General features: G+C 46.0%; 1 protein-coding gene across 1 annotated transcript; it reads left to right on the top strand.

The window, feature by feature from the left end:
- The first annotated feature begins 312 nt into the window (after window positions 1–312).
- On the top strand, window positions 313–12,754 carry LOC125537153 (formin-like protein 5). Its single transcript, XM_048700456.1, has 3 exons — window positions 313–511; window positions 11,904–12,371; window positions 12,470–12,754. Exons 1-3 carry the CDS (start codon window positions 313–315, stop codon window positions 12,616–12,618), a joined length of 816 nt encoding a protein of 271 aa, XP_048556413.1. The 3' UTR covers window positions 12,619–12,754.
- Window positions 12,755–16,184: the final 3,430 nt, after the last annotated feature.

The following is a 16,184-nucleotide window of genomic DNA, read 5'->3' as shown; positions in this document are numbered from 1 at the left end:
TTGCTGATTTCGCTAGCCGCGGAGTGGATTGACCTGCGATAGGGGAGAACCGGTTAGGATTAGGGGCCATGCTGACCGTGCCATTCTAGGGTTCAGAGGGGGGGAGAGAGGAAGAGCAGCGAGAGGAGCCACAGCGGAGAGGAGGCGGCGCCACGGGTGGACGGAATGAGGCAGGAGGGGCTGCCATGGGGCGAGGGATGGGGACGGAGGGGGCGCGTGCCATGGGAGGGGGCCACTAGTGGGAGGGAGGGAGGGAGGAGGCGCCACGGGAGAGGAGCACGAGGAGGCGCGGGGAGGAGCGAGGGTGCGGGGATGCGTAGAAGCTTACCTGGGCCGCCGTCAACGCCGGGGTTCCGCCGCCGCCGCCGCGCGCTCGTCGAGCTACTGGACTCGGTGAAGATGAAATGTGGGGAGGGGGAGGGAAGGAAGGGCCACCGCCTGACCTACTTCTCGATTGGGGGCAAAGAAGGCGAGGGAGGGGTGGGTGGGGGCGGCGGAGCCCGGGAGCAAGGTCGCCGGTGGGTGGGGGTGGCGGTAGTGGGGGAGGGGGAGGAAGAATCGTAATGAGGGTGAGGGGGTGGCTGGGTCTTGCATATTACTGGGGGAGGGTTAGCAATGGCGCACCCTTTAGGGGTGCGCCATAAAAAGGGGTATATCAATGGGGCACCTTTTAGGGGTGCGCCGTAAACACCGTGATAGCAATGGCGCACCTTCTCCTAGTGCGCCATTACTATCTTTTTTTATTTTTTTGAATTTTTAGTTGCATGTAATAATTTAAGATTTGAGATAATAGAAAAGGAAAATGCAAATGGAGTGATAAAACCATTATGCAAAGATTTAGAATTAGATGACATGGTTGAAATCAAGTGATACATGTAATAATTTAGTTGCATGTAATAATTGAGCTTGCCATTGACACACACACACACACGGCCGACACGTCATGATTCGATCTTAGCTATCTTTTCACAATCTTCTTGGCCTTGTTTTTCGCAAATGGAGTTCTTCTCTTGAACGGACGTCCTTTAGGTAGGGTGGTCCTGCTTCTTCTTGTGGTGTATGGTAATTCATCGTCGCCATCATCTTCCATCTTCGGGTCGCCGTACTTGTCGAAGTCTTGCTCATTGGCGACTCCATCCATTCCAATGATGTTTCTTTTTCCTCTCCTCACGACAACACGACTGGGCTTTGACGGGTCGGTAATGAAGAAGCATTGGTCCACTTGGGAAGCCAGTACCCATGGCTCATTTTTCACGGTGACGTTTGCGCCCGCGGTCTTGGATTTGGCTTCGGGTATAAACATGGTGGTGAAATACCGGTCTCCTTTTAGGACGCTCTTCGACCATCTGACACGGAACATCGGGACCTTCTCTCCAGTGTAGCTCAGCTCCCAGATCTCCTTGATCCTTTCGTAGTATCTGTCCTTGTTGTTACCGGTGTAGGATTCCATCGTTACCCCAGAGTTCTGATAATCATCGCTCTTCATGTCCTTTTCCTTGGTGTAGAATGTGTAGCCGTTGATATCGTACGCCTCATAGGTCATCAGGTTGTGCTCAGCGCCCTATGACAAGGCGAATATGAGTTTTTCTTCCGCGGAAGAATCGTCATGTAAAGGGTATGACATAAGCTTCTCCTTGAACCAACATGTGAAACATGAGTTGTGCTCTTTGATTACATCTCCGTCCGTCCTCTGTTGGCCTTGATCATTGTACGTCTTCTCAATAAAGGTTTTGTGCTCTACCACCGAAGGATCGACCACGTCTATGTGTTGTAGCGCGACTAGCTTTGCTCTTTCAAAGTTGGCGAGTCGACCCTTGAAGTCGACATGCATTTCGCGGTGACCCTCGCGGTGACCCCATCCAGCGAGCCTGCCGAGGTGCCTGTTGACGGGAAGGCCAACGGGGTTCTCGATGCCTAGATAATTTGAGCAATAGGAGATGCACTCTTCGGTCAAAAAGCCCTTGGCTATGCTTCCATCTGGACGTACCCTGTTGTGAACGTATCCTTTGATGACACCATTCATCCTTTCGAACGGTATCATGCTGTGCAGGAACGTCGGCCTGAGTTGGATGATATCCTCCATGATATGGACCAGCAGATGCACCATAACGTCGAAGAATGTGGGTGGGAAGTAGATCTCAAGCTCGCATAGTATCACCACGATTTCTTCCTGTAGCCTTCTGAGTTGCCTCACGCCAACCGACTTCTGAGAGATGACGTCGAAAAAGTTGCATAGGCCAAATAGCGTTTCACGGACATGCGCGTCCATGATCGTACAGATTGCAACTGGAAGTATCTGCGTCATCAGCACGTGACAGTCGTGAGACTTCATCCTGCTGAACTTCTGCTTCGCTGAGTCTAGGTATCTGCTTATCTTCCCCGCGTAACCATAAGGAAGTTTTACTCCTACGAGGCAGGTGAAAAACTGCTCAATCTCCTCCTGACTTAGAGTGAAGCACGTGGGAGGGCAGTCATATTCGATCTTCTTGGCCTTTTTTCCTTTGCGACGACTTTCCATGTCCTTCGCCTCATCATCATCATCATCATCATCATTAGGGCGTTTTGCGTGAAGCTCCTCCCTGATGCCCATTGATTGCAAGTCTACCCTTGCTTTCGGCCCATCTTCAGTCCTCTCTGGCATGTTGAGCAGGGTACCAAGCAGACTCTCGCACACGTTCTTCGTGATATGCATGACATCAAGGCTGTGAGGCACACGGAGGATCTTCCAGTACAGCAAGTCCTAGAAAACAGACCTCGTTTTCCATACCTTCAGCAATGGCTGTGGCGCCTTTCGCTTCTTTCTTGGCAGTGGGCACTCTTTCCAATTTTTCAACAACTCATCTATTTCCTCGCCGCTCCTCGTATGTGGGCGTCTTCGGGGTTCGGTTTCACCATCGAACAGATCCTTGCATTTTCTCCATGCGTCATCGTCGCGAAGCCACTTTCGATGTCCCATGAACACGGTTTTCGAAGACCCGAGATCTCTATCTAGCTGGCGATACATTGTGTCATCCATGCACCTGACGCATGCACAAAATCCGTGGACCACCTGCCTTGCGACATATCCATAACCGAGATAGTCGTGCACCGTCGTGAACAGTGTAGCTCTCATAGGGAAATATTCTTTCGCTGTGGCATCACACGTATAGGCCGACGTTTTCCACAGCGTGTCTAGCTCCTCTTTCAGTAGCCCCAGATACAGATTGATGTCATTCCCTGGTTGTTTCGGCCCTTCAATTAGCATACTCATGTAAATGTACTTCCTCTTCATGCACATCCAGAGGGGAAGGTTGTACATCCACACAAACACAGGCCAGGTGCTATGTGTGCTTCTCTGGCTGCCAAACGGATTGACTCCATTGGTGCTCGCGCCCAGCACGATGTTCCTTAGATCGTCCCCAAATTCTGGGTGTTTGAAGTTCAACGCTTGCCACTGGCTCGCATCCTTAGGGTGACTCAGCATCTTGCCTTTTTTATTTATCTCCGGATCATTTCGTCATCTTCTCGCTTCTTCTCCTCCCTATCCACGTGCCAATGCAGGATCTTTGCTAGCTTAGGGTCCACGAAATACCGCTATAGACGAGGAGTGATCGGAAAGTACCACCACTTTTCGAGGAGCTTTCTTCCTCTTCTTGTATCGAGCGACGCCGCACACCGGACATATGGTAGACTCCGCGTGCTCGTCCCGATAAATGATGCAATCATTCATGCACACATGGTATTTCACATGCGGTAAATCCAGAGGACACACGATTTTCTTCGCCTCCTCAAAACTAGTTGGGCACTTGTTCCCCTTGGGAAGACGTTCGTGCTAGAATGACATGTTCTCGTCGTAGCATGCATCGGTCATTTTGTGTTTTACCTTCATCTCCAGATCCATGAGCGTTACTTTCAGGCGGGTATCCTCGAGCCTGCATCCTTCATACAATGGAGTAACCACGTCTATCTCCAGTTGATCCAGCTTGGCTTTCTCTCGGGCGGCAGCTCTTGCGTTACCCGTCTGCTTGAGAAGCAGCTCTTGAATATGAGGGTCCTGCACCCAGCCCATCGATGGTCCATCATCGTCTGCTCCGGCATCTTCATCTTCATGATCATGCCCTTTGTCTTGATCTTCCTCATCATCATGTCCGGCATCTTCTACATGATGACTATGTCCTGCATCTACTTCGTGATCATGTCCTGGAGATTCTTCGTCTTCTCGCCCGCCCTCGCCGCTATTGTCTTGATGCCCTTCCTTATTTCTTGTCCGGCCCCCATGGACGACTTCATAATCATCTTCATCACCTTGCCACCGATAGCCATCCATGAAACCACGCAAGAGCAGGTGGTCCCACACCTGTCTGGAATCCGGGTCCATAAGGCTCTTCAGCTTGCATCTTCGACACGGACATCTTATCTCCGTCTCGTTCTTTTGAAGCATCTCGGCCTTCGCGGAGCTCAAAAACCTATTCACGATGCCTTCGGTCATCGTGCGGACCATGGTTGCCTACGGGGTAGAGCAAAACGATATTTTAGAACCAAAAAAATTTGGCATGACTTTGCCTAAAAATAGGACCAAAAAGAATGCATAGTGCCAAATTCTCGCCGAAACGGAAATGAATCAACATTCTAGCAAAATATTGGCAACTATTGCATTTCAAATACCGGTACCTGCAAACACAAACATATGCAACACCACAAACATACGTAATCTAGGCCATAAAAAGTGTGTACGTTGTTGGAGGGAGAAAAAAGTAGATCTAGAACATAAAGAAAGCTTTCCCCTTACTTACCTATCAAAAAAAGGAAATTTAACCACTTAATTTGGGTGAATCTATGGTGCAAATGAGGTGAGGAGGAGGAGGCAGCCGAGACCAAGCTTGGTAGAGGTGCAGAGAATGAAGTGGGGAAAGTGAGTGTGGTAGGTGGCTGTCAAAATATCTAGCTGCTCTCAGGTTACCAATGGCGCACCTCCTAAGAATGCGCCATTGGTAACTAGGGTTAATAATGGCGCACTTGGTGTGTGGTGCGCCATTACTAGTTTTGAAAAAAAATTGAAAAAAATTGTTAGTAGTGGTGCACCGTGGGTGTGGTGCGCCATTACTAGTTAAAACTAGTAATGGCGCACCAAACCATGGTGCGCCACTTGTAAGTCTGTGGAGGGGGGTGTGCCCAGGAGAAACTTAGCGCTGGCGCACCACACACAAGGTGCGCCATTAGTAATATGGCCACTAATATAGCAGTGGCGCACCACATACATGGTGCGCCATTGGTGTCCATATTAGCTATAGCCGTTTTTCTAGTAGCGTAGCCCTAGAGTTTGTAGTAAAATAACACCATATGACACACATCAATCAAACCCTAATCTCACCAAGATACTCCAATGTCACCATAAGTATTCGTGGGTCAATTATACGATATGCATCACACAATTTTAGATTCATAATATTCAATCCAACACAAAGAACCTCAAAGAGTGCCCCAAGATTTCTACTGAAGAAACAAGGATGAAAACGTGCATCAACCCCTATGCATAGATTACCCCAATGTCACCTCGGGAATCTGCGAGTTGAGTGCCAAAACATACATCAAGTGAATCAATAGAACACCCCATTGTCACCACGGGTATCCCACGCAAGACATACATCAAGTGTTCTCAAATCCAAAATAGTGTTCAATCCGATAATAGTGAAACCTCAAAGGTAAAACTGAATTCATCACAAGAAGATAGAGGGGGAGAAACACCATATGATCCAACTATAGTAACAAAGCTCGCGGTACATCAAGATCGTGCCAAATCAAGAACACGAGAGAGAGAGAGAGATCAAACACACAGCTACTGGTACATACCCTCAGCCCCGAGGGTGAACTACTCCCTCCTCATCATGGAGACTGCCGAGATGATGAAGATGGCCTCCAGTGATGGTTTCCCCCTCCGGAAAGGTGCCGGAACGGGCTCCCGATTCACTAGTAGAAAATAGGGCTTTGGTCACGGGGCAATATTCACATTAGTCCCGGTTCAGTCACGAACCGGGACTAATGTGAGCATTGGTCTCGGTTCTTGCGGCTAAGGCATTAGTCCCGGTTCACCTGAGCCCTTTAGTCCCGGTTTGAGACACGAACCGAGACTAAAGGGTGCGATGCCCTTTAATCCCGGTTTGTGTCTCAAACCGGGGCTAAAGATTAGACCTTTAGTCCCGGTTTGAGACACGAACCGGGACTAAAGGGTGCGATGCCCTTTGGTCCTAGTTTGTGTCTCAAACCGGGACTAAAGGTCCCATTTGCAAACTCTACCCCCTAGTGGATCGCCTTTTTTGTTTTGAAAAAATCAAAAGAAAATGATAAAAACTTCAAAAAATAAAATCCTTCGAGAGGTAGTTATATTACTACATCTACTAGTTAGGAAAATTTAAAAACTTAAAATTGGACATGTTTTGCAAAAAGTGTAGGGAAAATGTAAAACGGCTATAACTTTTGCATACGATGTCGGAAAAAACGTATAACATATCAAAATGTTCAGAACGAAAATCCACTTCCGATTTTGACGGCCTATGGCCTTGCAAATTTTTAGAATCCTAAAATTCTAAAAGGAAAAAAAAGTTATGCTCAAATTTCAGTTTTTTTTTTGATTTTTTTGTTAAATTTGGTCAAACTATGGTCAAACTACTTATTCAAGAAGTATTGGTGTTATTAAATAATTATTCAAGAACATTAGTGTTACTAACTATTTATTTCAGTTGTTTTGAATTTTGGTCAAATATGGTCAAACTGTGGTCAAACAATGGTCAAACTACTTATTCAAGAAATATTAGTGTTACTAAATAATTATTTCAGTTTTTTTGAATTTTGGTCAAATCTGGTCAAACTATGGTCAAACTGTGGTCAAACTACTTATTCAAGAAATATTAGTGTTAGTAAATAATTATTGTTTTTTAGAACAATAGTTTCAAACTCAAACAGTGAAATGTGTGACTTCATGCTCAAGCTAAATTCCTGAGGGTTAATATGACTGACATCTTACTATTGTGAGGAAAACAACAAGTGCAGACTTGGAAACGAGGGAGAATAGAACCCGGAAGTTAAGCGTGCTCGGGCTGGAGTAGTGAGAGGATGGGTGACCGTTCGGGAAGTTAGACGATTTGGAATGATGAGGGGTGATTAGAGATTAAAGGTTAAATTGAGTAGTGATGAGGGGTGATTAGAGATTAGAGGTTAAAATAATTCAGAAATTTGAAAATAAAAAAAATTCAAAAAAAAAAATTCAAATTTTTTTTCAAAAAAATCATAAAATTTCCTTTAGTACCGGTTGGTGTTACCAACCGGGACTAAAGGTGGACCTCCAGGGGGAGGCTTTAGTACCGACCCTTTAGTCCCGGTTCCAGAACCAGGACTAAAGGGGGAGGCTTTAGTACCGACCCTTTAGTCCCGGTTCCAGAACCGGGACTAAAGGCCCTTATGAAGCGGGATTAAAGGCCCTTTTTCTACTAGTGATTGTTTTTTCGTGGCTACAGAGGCTTGCGGAGGCGGAACTCCTGATCTAGGTTTATTTCGGGTGTTTTTGGGATTTATAGGAGGTGTTGGCGTCGGGGACAAGTCAAGGGGGCCCACGAGATAATGACAAGGCAGGGGTGCGCCCCCCACCCTTGTGGTTGCCTCGGGACTCCTCTCCGATATCGTTTTGTTCCAGTATTTTTTATATTTTCCAAAAATATTCTCTGTAAATTTTCAGCTTGTTCCGAGAACTTTTTATTTCTGCACAAAAAATTACACCACGGTAGTTATGCTGAAAACAAGGTCAGTCTGGGTTAGTTCTAATCAAATCATACCAAAATCATATAAAATTATTGTAAACATGGCATGCATACTTCATAAATTATAGATATAGGGCCTACTTGTGTCTCGTCCATTTAGGCCCACAACCCATACGAGTTGTGCCAATTCGGCCCGTTAACTATTTGGCATCATTGCAGCCCATGGTTAGTTCGAGCCCGTTAACAGCCCCCTATATATTTGGGCTCAATATCGGCCCAACGTAATTTCAGCCTGTTAACATCCCATTCAAGGGATGGGCCAATTTTGAGGATTGACGTCTTTCGGCCTTTTAGCAACCCACTCAAGTGTTGGGCCAATTTCTTGCCCGGTGCGTCTTTCAGCCTATTAATGGCCCATACAAGATTTGGGCCATTTACAGTCTGACCTGAGTTTTGGCCTCTTAACGGCCCATGCTCTTCATGGTCCGATACTAGCCCGGGTTCTCTTTCGGCATGCTAAAGGCCCACAACATAGTTGGGCCATATACAGTCCGACCTGACTTTTGGCCTCTTAGTAGCCCATGCTTCATGGTCCAATACCAGCCCGTTGTCTCTTTCGGCCTGCTAAAGGTGCGCACCATAGTTGGACCATATACAACTCGACCTTAGTATCGGCCTGTTAACGGCTCGTGAAATCGAATGGGCCCACTTATTGCCCGCTTCGATTTCGGACTGTTAACGACCCGATAGTTAACCGGGCCAAGCATTAACTGTTGGCTCATTTCAGTTATAGCATCCCAATAGAGCTTTCGGCCTGGTTATGGCCCGTCAACTTATTAGGCCCGCTAAAGTTCAAACATGTCTTTAGGCCAAATTAGACAACATCAATTTTGGCCCAACTATTATTTGAGCCCATTACGACGACCATTTATGGACAAGACCAAATCCAACCAATCAAAGGCCCAAGACAATTTTGTCCCTTGCAAGCCCATTAGGGGGGCCCATTAAGGGCAGTGGGCCGCTATCCTAATAAAGGTCCCATGACGCTTCATGCTAGCATTAATTTCACTGCTTTTTTGGCTTCTTAGCGACCAGTTAGCTGGAATGCGAGGTGCACTAAGCAAATGTACGACATACAAGGAAAAACATAGCGCATCAAGCATATATTATAGGAAATTACATCCACTGAGCAATGAAATATTGATGCCAATGCAAATAAATGAACATAACTTAACAATCTACAACCTCACAATCTGCAACCTCAGCGCGGATGACGCCCATAATCATATAAGCAAGTTCCTCCTCCTTTGCTACACTGTCTCTGAAAACATCGATCAGTTGTTGTTACGAAAGAATGTGGGCCTCTAATTCCTCCATGATTTCCATCATTGCTTCAACCAGTAATTGGTTCACAAACATACATTTTTTGTTGGATTCGAGATAGAGGAAATTGAACAGATTCAGATGGCAATTTTTGCAGGCTTGTATCATTGATAGTGGGAGTGTCTCCACCACTGTGTCATAATGCAAATTAGGAGGGGAACCGAACAGATTAATCAAGAGTTATTGCCATATTGCCTGCCCTAGATTTATTGGAGAGAAACAATGGGGTTGCCTTGCTGTTTTCAAAGTTTGTCTTCTTATCTTCAGCATCCGGCACCAAATTAACACACTATCATTGCTATCATTGGCCAGGTCAGATAATAGGAAAGCAACATTGACACTATGAACATTTGGGGACCACACCAACCTAACACCAAATTAACACAATATGGCACAAGTATCATCAGCCAGGTAAGGTAATAGGAAAGCAACAGATACTATGAATGGTTGGGCAACCAGACCACAACACTACAATTTAGTAACGTGCAAGATATGACATAGTACAATCATGTAGCTCAGTATGCAAAACTACCAAGTAGTTTTCCTTACAAAAATCTACATTATTGCCTTTAATTACACATTTTTCTGCAAGTAAATTTAGATTAAATAAAGGTTGGGTTCACGCCAATTAACAAAATACATGCTGATGTAAAAATATATTGATACACAACAGGTACTTACATCAGCATTGGAGCATAGAGAATTCCCGCAAGATACTTTCCTCGAACACGATCCCAGTTTAGAAAGTCTTCTATCCTTTAAGCTTATTTTCTAAAAGAGAGATGGGTAAGAAACATGTATAAAATATGATCTAAATGCTATAAAATTTTAGGATGCGAGGATAGGCACACGCTTCTTAGAAAGGAGTTGATATATTTTTGTTGGACTAGAGCAGTCTAATTCTCTGGCCACTGGAATCTGCTTATTATCAGGAGGAGTTGGGATTCTGAAAGTGCAACTATCCCTAGGTGGTTTTGGTAATTCCTAACAACATATAGCCCATTGAGCTAATGCTATTTCAGGATAAATATTTCAGGAAAGCTCAATGTTTGGCATGGCATGGATTAGAAAGTGGACCCCTCAAAATACTAAGAAGACATGTTGGCTCAAGCTCAAGACTCTACATTTTACTTTTAGTGATCCAAGATCACATTGAGTCCATAGGAAAAGCTAATACTATTAAAAGGGGATGAGGTGTTTCTTAATGAGTTACTTGCTCGAAATGCTTAGTGATATGCTCTAAAACCCTCAACTACTTTCTCACATCCACATATGTCCCAAACCAAAAGTCAAACTCGGCCCCACCAAAATTTCCTATCCGGCGCCACCGAGTTCACTTGACATAGCCATTGCCACAAACCCTAGTCATTTTGGTCTCACCGAGATGGGATTGCAACCTCTCTGTTTCCCTTCATAACATTTCGGTCTAACCGAGATGAGCGATCGGTCCCATCGAGATTGCAAGGCAAAATCTCTGTTTCCCCTTCGTAACGTTTCGGTCTAACCGAGATGAGTGAATCGGTCCCACCGAGTTTGCCTGACCAACTCTCTGTTTGCCTATTACCAAAATCAGTCCCATCGAGTTTGTGTAATCAGTCTCACCGAGATTACGTTATGCCCTAACCCTAATGGAGTCAGTCCCACCGAGTTGACATGTCGGTCCCACCAAAAATCCAAACGTTCACATTTTGAACTAAATCGGTCTGACCGAGTTTCATGATTCGGTCCCACCGAGTTTGGCGATCTGTGTGTAACGGTTAGATTTGGGTGGAGGCTATATATACCCCTCCACCCACTCTTCATTAATAGAGAGAGCCATCAGAACATGCCTACACTTCCAACATACATTTTCTGAGAGAGAACCACCTACACTTGTGTTGAGGTCAAGATATTCCATCCCAACCACATAAATCTTGATCTCTAGCCTTCCCCAAGTTGCTTTCCACTCAAACCCTCTTTCCACCAAATTAAATCCTATGAGAGAGAGATGAGTGTTGGGGAGACTATCATTTGAAGCACAAGAGCAAGGAGTTCATCATCAACACACCGTCTATTACCTTTTGGAGAGTGGTGTCTCCTAGATTGGTGTAGCGCCCCGAGACCGATGTGCTAGGTGTCGTCCAGTTATTCGCTGCTGTTGCCTTGTCGTTTGCTTGCATGTTGCATTTCATCATGTCATCATGTGCATTGCATCTTCATGTTTTCAAAACTTGCATCCGTTCGGGTTCTCCCTGTTCCTTCCGTTGTCCGTTCTGAGTCCAGACACACTTGCACGCGCCCGCGGCACGTCCGAATAGTATTTTATAAGTGGCCGGAAAATGTTCTCGGAATGGGATGAGATTTGACGTGTGGTATTATTATAGTGTAGATAGACCGCCTGTCAAGTTTCATTGCACTCGAAGTTCGTTTGACGCCCCAACGTTTAACCATAGCGGCATTATAGCCGGTCAAATGTCAGACGTTTTCGATCTCCGGAAATAGTTGTCGGGTTGATTTCCCCCTCTCTCTTCTCAGTCCACCACCACTCTCGTCAGGCCCTACCTAATCTCTCTCGTCAGCCCGTGGCCCTCCTCGCGCGTGCATCCGAAAAGTTGTCCCGGACCCGACCCGGGGTGTCGCCACCGTTGTGTCCGGATCATCTCCAAACGTCTACAAAACATCTCCGTTTTCTCTTTTGGACTCCCTAACCCATTTATTCCGGTCCGCCTGATCGCGATCGGAGGATCCAAATCATCCCCTTTCGTATATATATAGCCCCTAGTCCATTTTGGACCAAACCCTATTTTCTAGGGATCCTTCCCGGTCCAGCCGCCGCCGCCGCCCACCTGGTCTCCTCCTCGTTTTCCCTACCGAGCCAATCACCTTCATCCCTCGATTTCAGATCCATCCACAATCCCTGCCTCCTCTGCTCATGCCCGAGGCCTCCTCCTCGACTCACCCCGTGTGAGCACAGCGCCCGCTTGCGCTTGGGCCAAGGACCCCGACGGCCACCCCGACAGCCCCCGCCGCCGGCGACAACATCAGCAGCCCCCACGTCCCCGAGCACCTCTCCTCTCGTTCCCGCAGCGCCCCAGCTCCCTGCCTCCCGTGCTCGTCCCCGAGCAAGCAGCTTAGCGCCCCACCGGCCGCCGCTGAACCAACAGAGGTGCTCCCCGCGCCATGGAAGCCACCGCAGGCCTCCACGTCGAGCTCCGCCGCCCCTGGATCTCCTCTCCCCGTGGAGCTACTCGAGCCCTGCCCAGAGCAGCCAAGTCGCCGGTGAGCTCCTCTGCCGCGCGCACCCCCTTCTCCTCTCCTTCTATTTCTTTTCCTCCCTTTGTATCTTCTCTGAATTTTCCCCCATCATGGCCTTGCAGTTCCCGCCGCGGCCCTGCTCCGTTCGTCGCTGTCTCCGTCAGATCCGATGAGTCCCTGCGCCCCGGCCTCGTCCCTGCCTCCAGGTCGCCGCTCCGCCTCCCGCTCCCATCGCGCCACCGACGCCAGGAGCTCCTGCCGGCTCCGTTGACCTACGCCCCTGCCTCTCCCGCTGCTGTCTGCTTCGCTGGGTCGAGCGAGCGCTGTCGCCCCGCCTGCGTTGACCCGCTCCAGTGCCAGCGTGGACCAGATCCAGCCGGCCCAGCTTGCTCTGCCCTAGCCAGCGTTCCCAGCCGGCCCAAGTGGCCTGGTGAGGCCACCCCAGCGCCCTTCCTCTAGTTTTTTCCCTGTTGGGCCAGTCCGCCTCTGTTTCGGCCCAGTGTGGTTTTTTTCCAGATCTGTGTATTTATCTATTAACCAGAGTGCTGCATATTTACAGATTACCCCTCCATGTCCATGCATTAATAACTCTTGAACCGTGCTTCGGATTAAAATGGTTTAAATATGTAAAGTGCTTAGAATTATGTGTAGTTTCATAATATGCCACTTTCATCCATGTTTGAAATGTTTAAACTGATGTTTGCATTAATTTTGCTCATATGCCATGTTAAAATGATTTATTTCATAACTTAATAACCGTAGCTCGGTTTTAAATAAATTATATATGTAAATGGGGTAGAATTTTGCCTAGTTTAACATGGTGGCCTTATTTTGCATGTTTAACAACTCTAAAATTATGTTTAGGGCAGAACAGTACCAAACCTAATATATGCATATGAGGAGTTACCGGAATTTGTTGTTTGTTGTTCCCCGCCTCATTTAAACTTGACTAGATAGGTAGTTTTGCTTTGCTTCACCCTCTTGCCATGCTAACAACATTTAATATTGTTGGGTACATAAACGAGATCGAACTAAATAACGTGTTGTGGTGTTTTGTCAATGTGCAACTCGTTGCATATTGTGCTCCACTTAATTTGTAGGGTTGCTTGTGCACGTTGCCATGCCATGTATCATTAAACCGGACATGCATCATACTTGTTTGTGCACTGTGCCATGTTCCTGTGTTGGTTGTTTACTATGTTGTGTGCTTCTTTTCCAGTGATTGCTTCTTCGGGTTGTTTCCGGTAACGTCGTGTTGTAGAAAATCTGAAGTTGACCTTAATTAAAAAATGAATCAACCGCGTGTGTAACCGTGATGGTCTCTTTCCGGTGGAGTCCGGGAAGTGAACACGGTTGTTGGATTTATGCTTGACGTAGGTTGCTATAGGATCACTTCTTGATCATAGTTTCTCGACCGTGCCTTGCCTTCTCTTCTCGCTCTCTTTTGCGTATGTTAGCCACCATATATGCTAGTCGCTTGCTGCAGCTCCACCTCATACCTTTACCTTACCCATAAGCTTAAATAGTCTTGATCACGAGGGTACGAGATTGTTGAGTCCCCGTGGCTCACAGATACTTCCAAAACCAGCTTGCAGGTGCCGATGAGTCCGTGCAAATGACGCAACCCAGCTCAGGAGGAGCTCTATGAAGATCTTGTCCTTTGTGTTGTTTCGTTCTAGTTGTTCAGTAGTGGAGCCCAGTTGGGGTCGATCGGGGACCTTTGTCGCATTTAGGGTTCTTCTTTTATTTTGGTTCCGTAGTCGGACCTTGATTGTATTTGGTTGTTGTAATGCTTTATTCATGTAATTGTGTGAAGTGGCGATTGTAAGCCAACTATATATCTTTTTCCCTTATGTATTACATGGGTTGTGTGAAGATTACCTCACTTGCGACATATGCCTTCAATGCGATTATGTCTCTAAGTCGTGCCTCTACACGTGGGAGCTATAGTCGCATCGAGGGCGTTACAATTGGTTAGGTGTCACTTGGGAGCCTCCGTCAAGATTTTGGAGTTGAACCAAGGAGTTTGTACGGGCAAGGAGATCGCCTACTTTGTGAAGATCTACCCTAGTGAGGCAAGTCCTTCGTGGGCAATGGCCATGGTGGGATAGACAAGGTTGCTTCTTCATGGAACCTTCGTGGGTGGAGCCCTCCATGGACTCGCGCAACCATTACCCTTCGTGGGTTGAAGTCTCCACCAATGTGGATGTACGATAGCACCACCTATCAGAACCACGCCAAAAATCTCCGTGTCTACATTGCGTTTGCTCCCTCCAAACTCCTCCCTTTACCTTCATATGCAATTGTTTTACATTCCGCTGCTATACTCTTAGAATTGCATGTGTAGGTTGATTACTTGACTTGTGCTAAGTTGTTAAAATCTGCCAAGACTTAAAATTGGGAAAAGGCTAGATTTTTATTTGGTCGAGTAGTCTAATCACCCCCCTCTAGACATACTTTCGATCCTACAAATTCTCTGTGCCGGAGCAGTATCTATGAACACTGAAGTTGGTTTACTATCTTCTAGAGTTTGGATCCTTTTCAAAGACCTTGTTTGTAGCCCTTCAGATTCTAACATAGTCGTCTTCCCGTTGCATGCCTTATATAGAAGATTGTGCTTCAATTATAAAACATGCTACAACAGAGAGATGGAATAGGTACTGAAGAGTACAAAGGCATGTCGTATTGACATGTATTCCCTCCATCTGGAAATAAATGGATGTGTCTAGGAGTATTTCAGTTCTAGATACATCCATTTTTATCCATTTCTGCAACATGTAATCCGGACGGAGGGAGTATGATGTAAGAGCTAGGGATACGACAGGACAACAGAGTAAAGAAACACTAGTTGAATGTAAAAATGTACGATAGCTAGAATAGGTACATAAAAACACGAAGGTAACATATGCGTGTATGATGGGGAAACTAAGATGGCATTGCAACAGACCAGTAGAACATCACTTCAATGTAAAAAACATGGCATGGTAGACGGATGGAGTGCATACTGATGAATAATAATACATGACATATTCAGAAGCATGACAATACTTGATTTTGAGAACATGTTATCATGAATGGAATAGGTACTGATAAACAGGAAGGCATAACATATTTACATGTATGATCAGTAGGCTAAGCACATGGCATTGCAATAGAGTAGATGCACTCCAGGACATTATATGCATGATTTACCCATATCACAAGCCAAGCTAGAGCAAGGACCTTGTGGGGTGAATAGGATTCATCATCTTTCTGCAACTCTTCTGAAGAACTCCCTTTAAATGTTCCATCATATTGGATATCATTGGCGTCAAGTTTGTTGGCTGTTACATTGCTCCGCAAGGTTCTTGTGGATATATCAGTGTGTGAATTTACATCTGACATGCATGGAAGACAACTAGTTGTTAGATTATGTAATGAGTGCCTGTAGGAGATGACATAAATAGTAGGACTAGACTTAACTAGCAGCAACAGGTCTCAAAAACTAAAGGGAGAACACAGATGAATGCTACATAATGTGTATTGTTTGTACTCGAGATTAACTAGATGGCACACATAAGTATTAAAGAACCATAACATATGTAATACTAGAAGTGGTATAATCACCAGCATGTGGGATAGCATTGGCTGATGGATGATAACTATGGAACAACGTTAACTCCTAAACAAGTCTCTTATCTGAACTATGGAACAATGTTAACTCCTGAACAAGATTTTTAAGAGATCAACATGAATATAGAGTGACATGTGATAATCTATTTTCCTTGCTTAGATGAATAAGGAAGCCATAATGTTGCACACAAGTAAGTGAGGGTACAACCTATCTGGCCGCCATCC

Source organism: Triticum urartu, chromosome 2 (genome assembly GCF_003073215.2).
Source record: "Triticum urartu cultivar G1812 chromosome 2, Tu2.1, whole genome shotgun sequence".
NCBI classification, from domain to species: Eukaryota; Viridiplantae; Streptophyta; class Magnoliopsida; order Poales; family Poaceae; genus Triticum; species Triticum urartu.
Note: the sequence above shows the minus strand (reverse complement) of the source record. Positions and strands in the feature narration are given on the sequence as shown.

Excerpts from the sequence above, each read along its gene's own strand:
- LOC125537153 (XM_048700456.1), top strand. The coding sequence starts at position 313 with ATGCGTAGAAGCTTACCTGGGCCGCCGTCAACGCCGGGGTTCCGCCGC. Across the intron at positions 512-11,903 it reads CGGCGGAGCCCGGGAGCAAG|GGATCCTTCCCGGTCCAGCC; the intron begins GTCGCCGGTGGG and ends CCTATTTTCTAG. Across the intron at positions 12,372-12,469 it reads CCAGAGCAGCCAAGTCGCCG|TTCCCGCCGCGGCCCTGCTC; the intron begins GTGAGCTCCTCT and ends ATGGCCTTGCAG.